The following is a 14221-nucleotide window of genomic DNA, read 5'->3' as shown; positions in this document are numbered from 1 at the left end:
AAATAAATAAACGCGGATTTATAACCTGCCATTTATAAGCACTAAATGTAGTAAATTTCAAGTATCTGTCACAAAAACTAATGTATTTATCTAGTACAATCGAGTCTAAGACGCTCGTGTGTTGGTACCCTCGCCTTCGGCTCGGGCACCAATCTTCACACTCGCGTCTTAAACACGATCGCACTCGATAGATAAACTACTACTGTAAACCGCCAGCTCAATTTTTGAGATATTGAGCTGATTTTTTAGGAGGATTTTTTTTAGGTCCCAAAGAAACTTTTGAGACTATGAGACCTAATGAAAAAAAAATCATTTTTTTTTGACACACCCTAATATATATATATATATATATATATATATATATATATAATATATATATATATATATATATATATATATATATATATATATATATATATATATATATATATATATATATATATATTAGGGTGGTCCTTATTTTGGACATTTTCGAATTTTCATGCTCCCAGAGGCTTATGTAGTTCGAAATAAATAAAAAAAATTATCCTCCAAGTTTCAGGTGTCTATCTTAATTTTAACCCGTAACGCACAGCGATGTAAGTTTCCCGTTTAAATAACATGGGGTTTTTGGCATTGAACGATTAATTTTTTATTCCAGCCAAAGTAATTATCCAAAAAATTTGAAACTCCTTAGACTTTATCCATGTAATAGTAGCTACTCCTCAGAATTTTTACAGATTTTTAGCAATTATTATTGTTAAAATACTGGAAGATAAGAAAAAAAAAAGAAATTTTTTTACTTTTATCTAAAATTTTTTTAAAATAACAACAACATCCTTTCCGTACAAGAATAACATATATGGTCAAAACATATGTGAAAATATATGATAAATATCAGAAAATATATGTGGCCAATTTAACTATATTTTCAAATCTATTTTTTTTTTGTATTAAAAAATATAATGTTCATCATATAAGAAACCGTATGTTACGTCCAGACAGACATAACATAGGACAGTCCCGAGTCAAGACACTTAAGTCCTTTACTCGGGTAACGGGGACCTCGTTATTTTTTTATTTTTTATTTTTTTTATTTATTGGGCTTATATGCCAAGGCTTAAAGCCAAATGGCAAAAATACAAAATTTATGTACATTGTCACATAGTACTATATATATAAACTGAACATATAATAATATTTGTGAGATTTAACAAGCTAGTAGGTACTATCAATTTCTAGATTTAAAAAGAATTCAAATGCTTTATTTTTAAAGCTTTCAAGAGAATGGGTGTTTATTACATCTGATGGTAGCTCCTGCCATAACCGAATTGCAGATACAACAAACGAGTGCTCGAAGGTGATAGTACTAAAATTTGGTATTTTGAAGGCAACATTGTTGTTTTTGGCTGCAAGTCTATCAGACCGTCTAATGTCAGCATCCTCATCTCTAAACATATCTCGTAGCGTTTTCGGTTGACCAGTCTCCAGTATTTTAAACAAATAACATGCCAGAAGATAGTGTCTGTGCGATTTCATACTAAGCCAATTTAATTTGCGACGATAAGGAGTGATATGATCGTCCCGCTTAATATTAAAGATGAATCTGATAGCATGATTAACCATTCTCTGCAACTTACTATCGAGCCTTTTCGATAGGTCTAAAAAGACGATAGAACAATAGTTGATGATTGGCAAGATAGTGGCTGCTGTGGCCTGGTGTTGGCTGGACAATGGCTGTGACACCCCGTGGCAAATTGGACCCTTCGAGTAGCGATGAATGGAGGTGATCACGTCGAGGTTGGGTCTTCTTAAGTGGCACCGAGTTGTTCACTGTCACTTCGCTGAGTTTAAAAGCCTAAATTCGCGTCCGCACAGAAGGCTAGATAATTTCTAAATAAACCGCACTATTCGCGTAATCGCACGTTCCGACCCGGAGTAATAATTGCGCGAATGATGTGAAAATCTGGGAAAAATATTATATTAAGCCCGTTTTCCAAAAATAGACAATAATTATTCTTCGGATTTGATAATTGAAAAGTAATAGCAAGTTGTGATGGGAAAAATGAACCGTATCTCTATTGAGATGTATCAAAAATTAGACTGGAGCCTTGAACCAAAGTAAAATAGATCTGATCGCTTTAGACTATTTAGATGATATGATCGATATAAGGAAGAAAAATAATATCAACTGAAGACAAAGGTGAGGCGAATACAATAGAAAAGAATTGCTCCTTATATATGCTCGGAGTCTTTGTTCTCCCTGGGGTGTTCATGGAGAAAGGGGGTGAACTCCCACTAGGTAGTGAGAATTACTTACGCACGTAAGTATTCTAATTTTTCGGGGGACCAATGTGCACCCGGCTTATCGGTGGTTGGATGGACATTATGGCTCTATGATAAGAAGGTAATCACATAGGTCCCTTAAACGTTAGAGTAACCAATCGGAAGATGGTGAGTGGCTATTCCCAAAACTTTGATCATTTGGGAAGCGCGGATCAATATGGTCGTCAATATAGTGATAAGGTGAGTGGAGGATCGAAGATGGAGTGCAATCGAGGAAGTGGCTGGGTGGTGTCATTTTGAGGGGAAGTATTCTATCTTGGGACTCGGAGCTAGGTATGAAAGTAGGAGAACGCTTGCCTGGCAACAGCAGATTTGGTGGTCAGGTAAGATAATTAAGACGAAACGTGAAGGGCTGGGTCTTATCAATATCACGTCACGGTTGGTTGGCCATCAGCTTAACAAAGGCTTCGATAGCTGAATTTTCATTGGCTGATGGACAATTTAATAAATTCAAATTCTATTGTCTAGTGGTTTACCGGATGCGTTTTTACATATTCTAGCTGAAAAACTCGTCTTGATATTGACACAGCTGCCCAAAAAACTTATATCGAAGGCGTTACTGCGATTTTATATTCTTTTATTAAAGAGGAATAAATGTACTGTCGTGTATAAATAAGATATTAGAATATGGATCGACTTTTAATTGAACAAAAGACCGGATGCCGCATCGAACAGAGGCTAGTTAAATTTGGTGGTACTCTGCGGGAGGTAAAGAGTCGCGGTTGGAGACTCTTTGTGCTAGACTCTTAGTCACCGTTTAACTTGTACCTCTGTTATGATTTAAATGTAGTAGTGCTCGGTTCACACAACTGCATTTGGGTGGTCTGATTGGAAATTCCTTTGTTAGCCTTCTGTACAGCTGTCGAAGATAAGAAGTAACGAAAGAAAAAGTCTACCGAACGAAGTTGCTTCGCGCGAGAAATAAAAATTTTTATTTCGTATTCGATATTAAATATTTTCCCGCTCGATCTCGACGTAACACACCTCCACACTTAAAAATGAGCCTTGGGGTCCAATGAGCGCAACGCGAATGTCCACATGGATTGTTCAGCCAGCATTACATAGTTCCATTTTAAATCTATTTCTTATAAAATAGCTGTAACAATGTTTATTACTCTCCTCATCTGCAAAAAAAAGAGATGCTACTACTACTATCGTATAAGTGTTAATGGTTTTAATCAATGCCAGTTCTCTAAGAATCCGTGTATTATTATTAGATGCTTGCAAAAAAAAGAATTTATATTATGGTATATCCACTGTCGTAGGCGAAGGGAATTACCCTTACAATTGTCATTACATGTTCCCAAATCATTATTCGATATATATATATATATATATATATATATATATATATATATATTTATATATATATATATATATATATGTATGCGGAATTGATATAATGGAAAATAAGAAAAGAAAAAATTTACATGGTAGGGTTTAGCGCCGCAGACTGCGACAGTTATTAATTTTGAGAAAAATGTCCTCATGTGTGTATATATCGTTCCTCCAGATATCTAGAATCCGCTAATAGATAAATGCATAATGGGTGAACAAAAACAGTGATGTGAGTTATCATAGAGTATAACTGTGGAGAAGGATATATACACACTTACATAGTTTAGTTTTTCGTCCAACTTGTATGATATTAGACAGGGAAAATTACCTGGCTACCTTCATTGAGAATGGAGTCGATGATGGCGGCAGTGAGTTGCGGGGTTGGTCAACAACTTCCTTCTGGAGGGAGTGGGGGGGGGGGTCTAGATGCTTCTGCTATGACATATTGGAGAACGTAGGCGGGACGTGAAGATTCTTCGGGACAACTTGTCCCCTTTTTCGAGTGGGTCCGTTGTTGAAGCTAGTGATGGTTGTTTGGAGGGGATTAGACCCCTTATAGCGGAGAAGCCCTTCAATTAGTACAGTTCTAGTTTGGGCTTATCTCGTGAGTGATCTTGTTCGTTATGGAGTACCCAAAAGTGAATGCAGGACGTCGCCGTGGGTTTGCGAACCGATTTAGTCGTCTTCGAAGTACTTGGGGGTCGCCGTCACCCCCAAGAGTAAGCTCTTATTCACTGAAGACCGGGATTCCTGTTTCTCGATCTTCCGGCCGTGGCACTGGGGCCCGAATGTCCCCGAACAGGAGTCCATCTGTGTCAGGTGCACACACCTCGCTGGTGGTTGTTATACCAAGGTCCCTAGGACCTCGTGGACGTCCACTATGTCCCCGCTGTGATACCGATGACATCCACTACAATACGGGAGAGTGTGAAGCCAACCTCGTCGCCCGGGTAGTTCGCAGAGTGGAAGCGGACGTGCGAGGCAGTGGAATAGGGCTCAATCTGGAGGAAGTCCACGCCTTATTCAGCGACGTTAGGTCGTATGACCTCGTGGAGTTACTGCGACTGCCGCTGTTGTTTCTGCAGGCGGCAAGTGGGAAGACGAACCAACGCCTCCTGCTACTGGATCCCTTGAAGCAGGCGGTGAGTTTGACGGTGAAAGAGACCGCTGAATGGTTTGATCACATCCCCACGATGGAGTTACAACAGGTGCCACTACAAAGTTCTCTCCTCAAGGTAAGAATATTTACAGTGAAATTTTAATTATAAGTTACTTGGATAAAGTCCTATTCTTCTCACTTTATTGATCATTGTAGTTGGTGTTGGATATGGACCATCGAGATTTCTTGGACTGGTTGGATCGGAATAAGACCCCGATCTCCATAGCCTTCCGTTTGGACGCACGCAGGAATGAGTATCGCCGACTTGGCCTTGGTCCAGATGTTCAACCTTGAGGGTATTATGGCGCGTTTGCTGAAGGTTCAAGGATACCTGTTAGCAATACTATTAAGTGATGCGCACATATATTCAATTGTATCAATAGAAAAAACAACCAATGAACGGACGTTGTACTCATTTCTAGGATAAGTCACCCGATTCTCTTCTTCCCCTCCTACGTCTCACTTACAGCCCTGAAAGGTCCTTACTGCTTGACGTACCTGGTAGCCAGGGGTGGTCCCCTGTTTCGTATGTTCGCTTACATTTTTTTTTTACTTATAATTATTCTCAAAAATAAAAAAGTTGTTTCCGGACAAAATTCTGCATCTTTTTTGTTGATTAATTTAATTAAGACATGATAAGTAATTGGCAGAAAAGGAAGTTAGTTTTTTTTTTTGTGGTTTTTACACGGAAGGTGTGAAGACCATGTGAATTATTAGGTGTAGCAACATGGGTTATAGCGAGGTATCTCTTATAATAATTAATTGATAACCACAATTTTTATACCGTCGCCGTAAGATTATAACCATTACTCTAAACTATAACACACAGTGAGAATCATAATCATAAAAAAAAATATAAAACCATCACCCTAGAATTAAAACACTTTGTAGAACTAATATTATTGTAATGGTTCACGTGTGTGATCTCCTCTCTTTTTTTTCATTGCTTGAGGATTAAAACACACGATAAAAACCCTTATCGTATCAATAAATTCCTTTTGTTTTATTTTTCCCTTTTGAAGGGGGTGAAACATGCAGTGAAAATTCTTACAATAATATTTCCGTTCCCCTCTTACATGAGGAAATTATTACTATTGCCTTAAAGGTTAGCACATAGGTAAGATTACTTATTACTATATATATTCTTTTGACTGTTAGAATTTTCACCAATAGGTTCTATGTTATTGTAAATTTTTATACAAGTCGGGTAAGAATTGCCTGCAGTAGGAGGCTCTTATACATATGTATAGTTTGAAAAAGAAAGAAAAAAAAAGAAAGCAAAAAGAACAATTTTTATAACCATTACCCCGAAGTTTTAGAGTACAATAAGATTTTTATGATAATAATGTAAATTTTTGAAGAAAGATAAAAAAAAATTGTTTTCTTCAGAATTATTATCCTCGAGGTAGTGGATAAACGGTAACAATTAGTCATTAGGTGATGTATCCTTCGTATATAATTTTATAAGGGTTGTCCGTAGTTCTAGACTACAATTATGAAAACAAATTCGTCATTGTAAGAATTTTTCCTTCTTTATTTCTTATTGCCTTAAATTCTGACACACAGTGAAAATTATAACAACGAAGGGAGAAAAAAAAAGTAAAGTTTTCTTCTCCCCTTTTAAAATTACCCATCACCTTAAAACGAAACACACAGTGAGGTTACAATTGGTTCCTATATCTTTGTAAGTATATATATATACTTTTTGAAAACTTATAATGATCACCTTAAGATTATACATGTGGTAAAGTTCTTATTATAATAGTAATTTTTTGTATTTCCATATTTTTATATAATTTTTAGTAGATTTCATAGAAATCTAACTATTGTATTTGTCCTCATAACGGAATTTTCGAAAAATTTTGCTATATCTCAACTCAGCTCGACGAACTGAGTCAGAAAATACATTTGGTTCAAAAGTTTATATATGTATTTATATATATATATATATATATATATATATATAATATAACGCGCCGTTCTCCAACGATAGCGTCCACAATTCTACACCGATCTTAATGAAACTCAGTATACTTATTCTATAGACTATTACCTTGGATGAGTTCGAAGATGAGCCAATTCGGCCAATAAGTTTAGAAGTTATGGTTAATTAAAATTTTGTAAAATTTTCAAAAAAAAATTTGTTTGCCGCTTTAACTGGATGTAACTTCTAAACGGAAAGAGATAGTTTATTTTCGTTTGTCCTATCTGAAAGCTCGATCGATTGCCTTCAATTTTCACTATGCACCTTATTGATTTGTTCACTTTTTCTAATAGATAAATGATTTTGAAAATTTACAAAATATTATAAAAACTAATTTTATGCAGGTTGTCACTTCGATTATTGCCACAATTTTAAACCGATCGCTTTAAAACTAAGTATACGTATTTTTTGGGTGATTACCTTGATCGAGTTCGAAAAATGAGCTCGATCGGTCAATTAGTTTAGAAGTTATAGCATTCCAAAATTTTCAAAATGTCAAAAATTCATATTTTTACTTATTCTTTCTTAGATATTTTTTGAATGCTATAACTTATCGACTCTCTATAAAATTCATCTAAAAGCTCTTCAAATAAGCTTTAATTTTCATGCCTACATATATGCCTAGACCACTGAAATTACTTATTTTACCATTCATTCAATGAAATTTTGCTATTGCATTAGTTCTCCTACTTCTTAGTACATTCATGGAACTACTTAAATTCATATTATCGCAGTGTGACACTTATAAAATCTAAACATCTCAATTCAGTGGGTATATACAATTTGGTTTTATCGACAGTGTATAAATGATATGATATATCAATCACAAGATTTACATTAGTTATGATGATAATATTCACTATATCTACTCGTCGTTTGATATTCTAATAGGCTTTTTATTTCAAATATTAGTACTAATTTCAAGTATGACACTTTGATGTATCACAATCAATTTTTAATCTTATAATATTTTATCAGTAGATTTTATTAAAAGCAAATTATCGCCTTTGTCCTTATGGTAGAATTCTCGAGCATTAAAACCATAATCTATCATTTTTCGAATAGGGTCCGGAATACCATTGGTCCGATAGTTTGAATATATGCATACGGATCTTTAAATAACGTTAAATCAAAACATGTAGTGCATTATCATCAAAAATTCTTCTGAAGCTCATTTAGTTAGCATCAATTTTTGGCATTATACTTATAATTTTTTGATTTTTTTTGTTTTATCATCTCGAGAATTTTTAAGAAAATGTAGAAAAAAATTTCATTTTATCATTAGCTTTCATTTGAACAGTGAAAAAAATTAAACAATGAGAAATCTACTTCCATTTCGTCTGCCGAATGGCCTTTTTTTTTATATATTTTTTTTCAATTTTAAAATTATAATATGTAGTAGTGTTCTTATTGTAATAGAATTTTTTTGTGTTTTCCATATTTATATATAATTTTTTTGTATATATATTTTTTTTTTAAATTATAATATGTAGTAAAGTTCTTATTGTAATAGAATTTTTTTGTGTTTTCCATATTCCTATATAATTTTGTTTTGTAGATATTTTTTTCAATTTTAAAATCATAATATGTAGTAAAGTTCTTATTGTAATAGAAATTTTTTGTGTTTTCCATATTTATATATAATTTTTTTTGTAGATATTTTTTTCAATTTTAAAATCATAATATGTAGTAAAGTTCTTATTGTAATAGAAAAAATTTTTTTTTTTTTTTTTTTTTATACTTATATATATATAAAAAAAATCTATATATGTATTTTTGTTTGTAACGATTAACTTGAAATTTTCTTCTATAGATATATATGTATGTTTGCGGATATATGTTCCCCTTTTAAAATAATAAAAGAACTTAACTAGGTCCCGAAACCGTAACACACAGTAAAAAGTTATAAGAATAAAAATAAATATCCCTTTTTTTTATAAAGAATTACTTCTAATATGACATATAGAATAAGATGTATCTAAAGGGAAGAAGAAAGTGAGGTTGTAACCTCTGACGTAATTTTAAGATTTCCCTTCTCTTTGGAGGAGCCTCAACAACTTAATTTGCTTGCAGAGGGTCCTTGAAAGAGAATTTAACGACTATCCCCCCAACAACCTTACCATTTCTGGTGTTAACTATGTGGTCTCCCATAGATCCCTTTTTCTTTGTTCATTTTCCGAATGATTGGAAATGGCCAAGGAAAAAGGTTTCAGTATGTAAATAAAAGAACAGCATGGAAGGGATCATGTTAGGTGAACGATGAAAAGAGGAGAGAAAACAAAACCTTTGGACAACAGGGGAATCCGGGGGGGGGGGAGGAAGTCACGCGTTGCACAATGTGATTTAGGATTTTTATCAGCGAAAAGTCGCCTTAAGAAGAGGGTTAATTTATCATAGGAATCAAGGGCCAGGACGGAAGAAGTCTCCGTAATAAATGTTATGCGTTTGTTTGGCTTCAGATGAGAGTCTCTTCTTCGCCACCACTACAGTCCGCGATATCTATACAATCTGCCAGCGCAAAGTTGTACCTAAAACTATTGGCGCGTAATAAATACTGCCGTACGTCTGCCCGAATGTTGCTGGCGGGTTGTCTCTCTTCTAAGTAAGTGAACAAGAGGGACACTAGGTTATTTGGCTCTTGGTCGGATAGCAATTGGTAGATGGTATGTCGATCTTGTAGGAAACTTTGGGTGTGCCTGTGTATATAATCCGGGCTGGTTGAATCAGCCATGTAGCAACGTCCCGTAATTTCGAGGCACCGTATAGCCCAGACTGGGTTAACATACAATCGGCGATGTGGCAGTGATAACTTCCGAGTGAAGAGTACCACCACGATCTGGTGGAGGTACCGTATCAACATGATTCGGCTGGTCATGTACTTTCGTATACTGAAGTCATGACCCAGCTCGTTTACCATCTCCTGAGTAGCGGCACAAAGTGTCGTGTAGGCTTCCATGTCTATTGATGTGAATTGGATATCCCTGAGCATCTCGGCGAACTGCGTCTCCTTGGTTTTCCATACGTTGTAGATTCTCATTACCCGTTGATACGTGTGGCGGCCCTCATGGTAAGTTTTCTTGGCTTGCGCATAGGTGGAGATGATTGTCTCGGCGCGTGGATATGGCATGTAGACTGTAATCCCCTGTAGCACCATGACTAGCTCCGTGTATTCCTCGCCTTCCTGCTGGATCACCGGGTCGAAGGTTGGTTGCAGTTGGTAGACCATCTCTCCGAAGAAGTTGGCATGATCCGGTGACAGCTGCCTCACATAATCCTCCATTGCTTACACCTTAAAAGAAAACTACATGGTTATTTCGTATTTAATCCTTGGCGTTGGTAAGCCAGCACGTCCACTGAGGCTCCTCTACGTACAGGCCCACGGCCAACCCAAAAGACCAATATGCATTCAGGGCATTTCGCGGCATCGGTTATGTAATGAACTGATTGGTAACAACGCATACATATGGTGTCTATAATTTGTGATTTTTGAGATAATGAGTGGGTGGAGGTAGTGTTCCAGTCCTGGTTTGCTACGGTAGCTGTTGTTAGCCCGAACCCCCTGGTGCAAATCCTACACAGTTTTCCTCTTTCGCTGGCCCACGACACACCTGATTTACAGGCTAGGTGATTGAGTGGGTACCAGACGCCGCGCTCTAGGGCCGTTTTGAATGCAGAGGCATCCGGGTAAGTTTGCTTGATTAGAGTTACTACTGCTGTACGGAGTCGAAAAAGTTTAGCCTGTGACTCGGGTATTTCCCGGAGAATTTCGTAGACACTACACATTGCGTCGTAGTAAGGACGTAGTTGAGGAACGACGTCCTTCATACTAATCCGTTGGCGCAATGTTGCCTTCTGGGTTGTTTCAGTCGTATATGCGGTGACTATAGCTCGGGCGGAACTGGTCGAGGGGATTGCCAGTGGAAGATTGGGTGGGGGATTGCATGGAGATTTGGATCGGGAAGGGTTAGGTTGTGGCTTCTTGGCAGGTGGTTTTCGAGCTGCGGAAGCTTCCTTAACGGATGATCCCAACGAAGTCGGTAAGAGGACGTTTTCGGGTGGCATTAGTTGGCGTCTCTTTCTCAAGGATCTTAGTCGTGGGCTGGGAGAACTTTCTTTTTCCCCCGCTATGGGAGTTGGTACGCGGCTACCCACGGGAGATGCAGGAAGGGGAGATGCGGGAAGTTCTTCGTCTGTTTCTAGTGGGCTAAGCGTTTCCTTCCTCGACCGCATTGCAACTGCCTTCGAGGGGGGTTTTGTACGTAGATTCGAAGTGGTGGCCTCAGAAGGCTCATGAGGAGGGAGGTGATTGAGAGGGGGTACTGGTAGTGACGCGACGCGTTGTAGTTCTTCCGGTAACTGAGTCTTTAGGTGGGTGAGGTATTCCTCAAGTTCTTCTTCTGAGCTGGTCCTGTCTTGTTGAGGGGCTGGTCCGAGTATATACTGGAGGTCAAAGTTGTCCATTATTCCTAAAACAGTTAAACATGTAGCTCGTGAGCGGCTTGTCTTAGGTAAGTATAGTAAGTTTGTGGTTGCGACTCTCTCGCGGGTTCAGTGCTTCCCGAACTAGTTTCTGATTTGGGGGCCGTGGGTGCTGTCTCCGGTGAAGTACCTTCCACAGCGAGTTTTTGGGTCCCCAAGTGGATGAGTAGGTGGGTTATGGAGCTCCATACTGCCTCGACTAAGTGAATGGACCATCCGTTTATGGAGTGAAGGGCGTAGCCGTGAATCACTGTATCGACAGCCAATTTCACAAATCGAATAATTAATAACAACCTTATTACTCCCGCACTGGCAGTACCGAACGTTAAAAAGCACCCCCATATACGCGTCCACGCACCTTCAGCGATTTTTCGGAGTGCTTCCTCGTCAAGTAAATTTACAAAATTAGCCCCCTGTCGCTGTGTTGGTTGTCCTGTAATCATGCGGGCTAAAGTGTTCAATACAGTAGGTCTTTCGGCCGGGAACATGATACTGGACCGCAAACTTTTCAAATCTTCATAACTATAAATACCGCTAGTTGCAAGTGAGCTCGGATTCACATATGACCAGGTGGCGGTTGTGGCGGGTTTCAAGTTATCCGGCGCGTTAATAGCGGTCAGTTTCGGGGTGAACGTATACCAAGAATCTGCTAGAAAGTACATAGATGGAAGAATGGAATTACAATTAATTTGTGTACCAGAATTTATTAGGATGTGGGTTCGAAGGGTAAGGAAAACATTAGTATCGTTGTCTTTTGACACGGGTAGTTGCTGGTAGCATTCGTTCGTCGTTCGTACTCTTACGTTCACTGGTACGCATTTAATCGAATGAATAACTTCTCCAGCTACCACGGCCATGTAACCAGGCCCCTTCATTAGATGGTACGCGAATTCGTCTGGAGTTTGAGTGGCATGCAGCAAAGAATTTTTCAAGATTTGGACCTCCAAATCGCACTTATGCTTCAGAATGTCGCGATAAAGATGATCCACCTGAGTTCTAATATGGCGTTCGAAATACACAAACTTTGAGTTGACGTAAGCCATCAAATCGGCGCTTCTGCTGAGAGCTGCCTTGCTACTTGGAAACACATTGGTGTCCGTATATTCTATAACGAATAGTTGGGGGTGTTCTATTCGCACGAGCTGGTATCCGCACAGCATTTGACGCCCCTTGCGTAGAAACGCGAACGTAACGTCCCGACTTACCACTGTATACACACCACTTCCTTACTCTCCTTGCCATTTTTACTTTCGCCCGTTATTTTCGCAGCAGGGCCATCGTACAGAACTTGATACCGGTCGTTAATGCAGCCGTCCGTGGGTAGAGGAGACCAGAAGGTTTTTCCTGCGTCAATATCGGAGCAGCTACCGTCAGCCAGGGGACATACAACGCCAGATCTTAAAAGTACTAAATTTTTATCGAGATCTACTTGAGCATGATAATCTCTTAATTCTACTGTCGCGTACCCCTGTACAACAACGTTATTCCAGACCCCATAGGGATCCGAATAAGTCACCCCGTCGCAGGCGCCGTTAGGTTCGATTTTTCCGGCTAACGTGATGCTATGAGACGATGAAGCATTGGACTTTAGACCGACAACTTGAGTGTCTAGCCCAAGGTAAAAGATTCCTGTTTTATGGATGCTTTGGCACTCGTCTGCCCCGATCGATTGTAGATAGGTGTTTTCTGCACCCTTAACCATTGAACTTTGGCTATGAATTCCGCAATGAGTGACGGTTCGTTTAATATTTATTTTGCATTGAATGACTTGAGTGTGCGTATACTCACTCAACTGAAGTAACTGAATGCGCATTTGAGTTGTATTTACCTTGGGCTCTGGAATGTTGCACCCGCCCACGTTCAGCAATGACAGTGTGGTGACGTTGAGACCCGGTGCTCCACAATCGTATCCGATGAGTGCTCCGGCTGGACACAGAAGTAGAGTGAACATCATAGTGAAGATGGAGTGCCAACCTCGGGTACTCGTGGAACGGCGTAACCTGTTTAATAATTTGGGTTTCCGAACCGGGGTACTGGGGGCTGAAGCGATTTCTTGTGGGTTCTCGTACTCGGACTCCCACCCCGTTATCTCGTCAGGAGGCAACAGTGGGGTGGCTTCTTCTCCTTGGGCTTCCTCTCGAGCACTATCGGAACTGGATGGACCCAGTAATGATGGAAGGGATGCTGACTCCCGGTGCACGGCAGCTCCTTTTCCCGCGCCCATGGCAACGTACACGCTCTCAACCCGTAAAGAACGAGGTACATCATACTCGCTTCTGAGATACCCGGGTGATTCTTTTAGAAGCCATTTTTTTGCCCGATGCACGTTATTCAGGGCACAATGGTATCTTTTACCTAGCTCTTTACCGTGGAAGAAACAGTATTCTTCTGCGCACGGTAATTGTCTTATAGGAGGCATTTGTCGGGCTAGGTCATGCACTTGGACTCCCGTGATGTCTGTTAGGAACTTGGACACCTCGACGCCGAATCCGTAAACTTGCGTGGAAGTCCGGACCAGATGATGTATACGCCGATACGATAGTTCTAAGTCTATCCCCCGAGCTTCCCAAACCATTCCGTGTAGAGCAGTTCTCACGATACTACGCCGGCGAGTTTTATACGACATATTATATAGGGAGCACGGATAGTCGACCATCCAGTGCTCTTGGTTGGGACGCCCGATATCAAGGACCGCGATTTCCTTCGGCACAAGTAACCCGTTGTCATCTTCGAAACCCAGCACGTCAACCACGATACATGTTTGATGGGGGTGATCTCATATCATAGTTCTGCAGAAAGGACTTGATGGAGTGCGATGACTTCCGGACATTTTCCTTCTGCAAAAGATTACGATCTCTTATGTAGCGGACCCTCGGTCATTCATTACCTTATACTTTGTGTAGGTGTCGTTGTTTGGGAGACGAATTGAGGAAGGT

General features: G+C 39.1%; 2 protein-coding genes across 3 annotated transcripts in view; both read left to right on the top strand.

The window, feature by feature from the left end:
- LOC130664794 (F-box/LRR-repeat protein 16) overlaps window positions 1-14221 on the top strand; it is a gene marked incomplete at its 3' end in the record, with an annotated part of 157060 nt that overhangs the window by 26679 nt on the left and 116160 nt on the right.
- Window positions 4192-5198, top strand: LOC130664796 (uncharacterized). Its single transcript, XM_057464894.1, has 2 exons — window positions 4192-4898; window positions 4979-5198. The coding sequence occupies exons 1-2, from the start codon at window positions 4287-4289 to the stop codon at window positions 5114-5116; spliced, it is 750 nt and encodes a 249-aa protein (XP_057320877.1). The 5' UTR covers window positions 4192-4286; the 3' UTR covers window positions 5117-5198.

The sequence above is a fragment of the Microplitis mediator genome, chromosome 3, assembly GCF_029852145.1.
Source record: "Microplitis mediator isolate UGA2020A chromosome 3, iyMicMedi2.1, whole genome shotgun sequence".
Classification (NCBI taxonomy): Eukaryota; Metazoa; Arthropoda; class Insecta; order Hymenoptera; family Braconidae; genus Microplitis; species Microplitis mediator.
Note: the sequence above shows the minus strand (reverse complement) of the source record. Positions and strands in the feature narration are given on the sequence as shown.

What these genes read in the sequence shown, in the direction of transcription:
- LOC130664796 (XM_057464894.1), top strand. Translation starts at nt 4,287, where the DNA reads ATGGAGTACCCAAAAGTGAATGCAGGACGTCGCCGTGGGTTTGCGAAC. An exon ending in TACAAAGTTCTCTCCTCAAG is followed by an intron (nt 4,899 to 4,978) that starts GTAAGAATATTT and finishes TGATCATTGTAG; the next exon opens with TTGGTGTTGGATATGGACCA.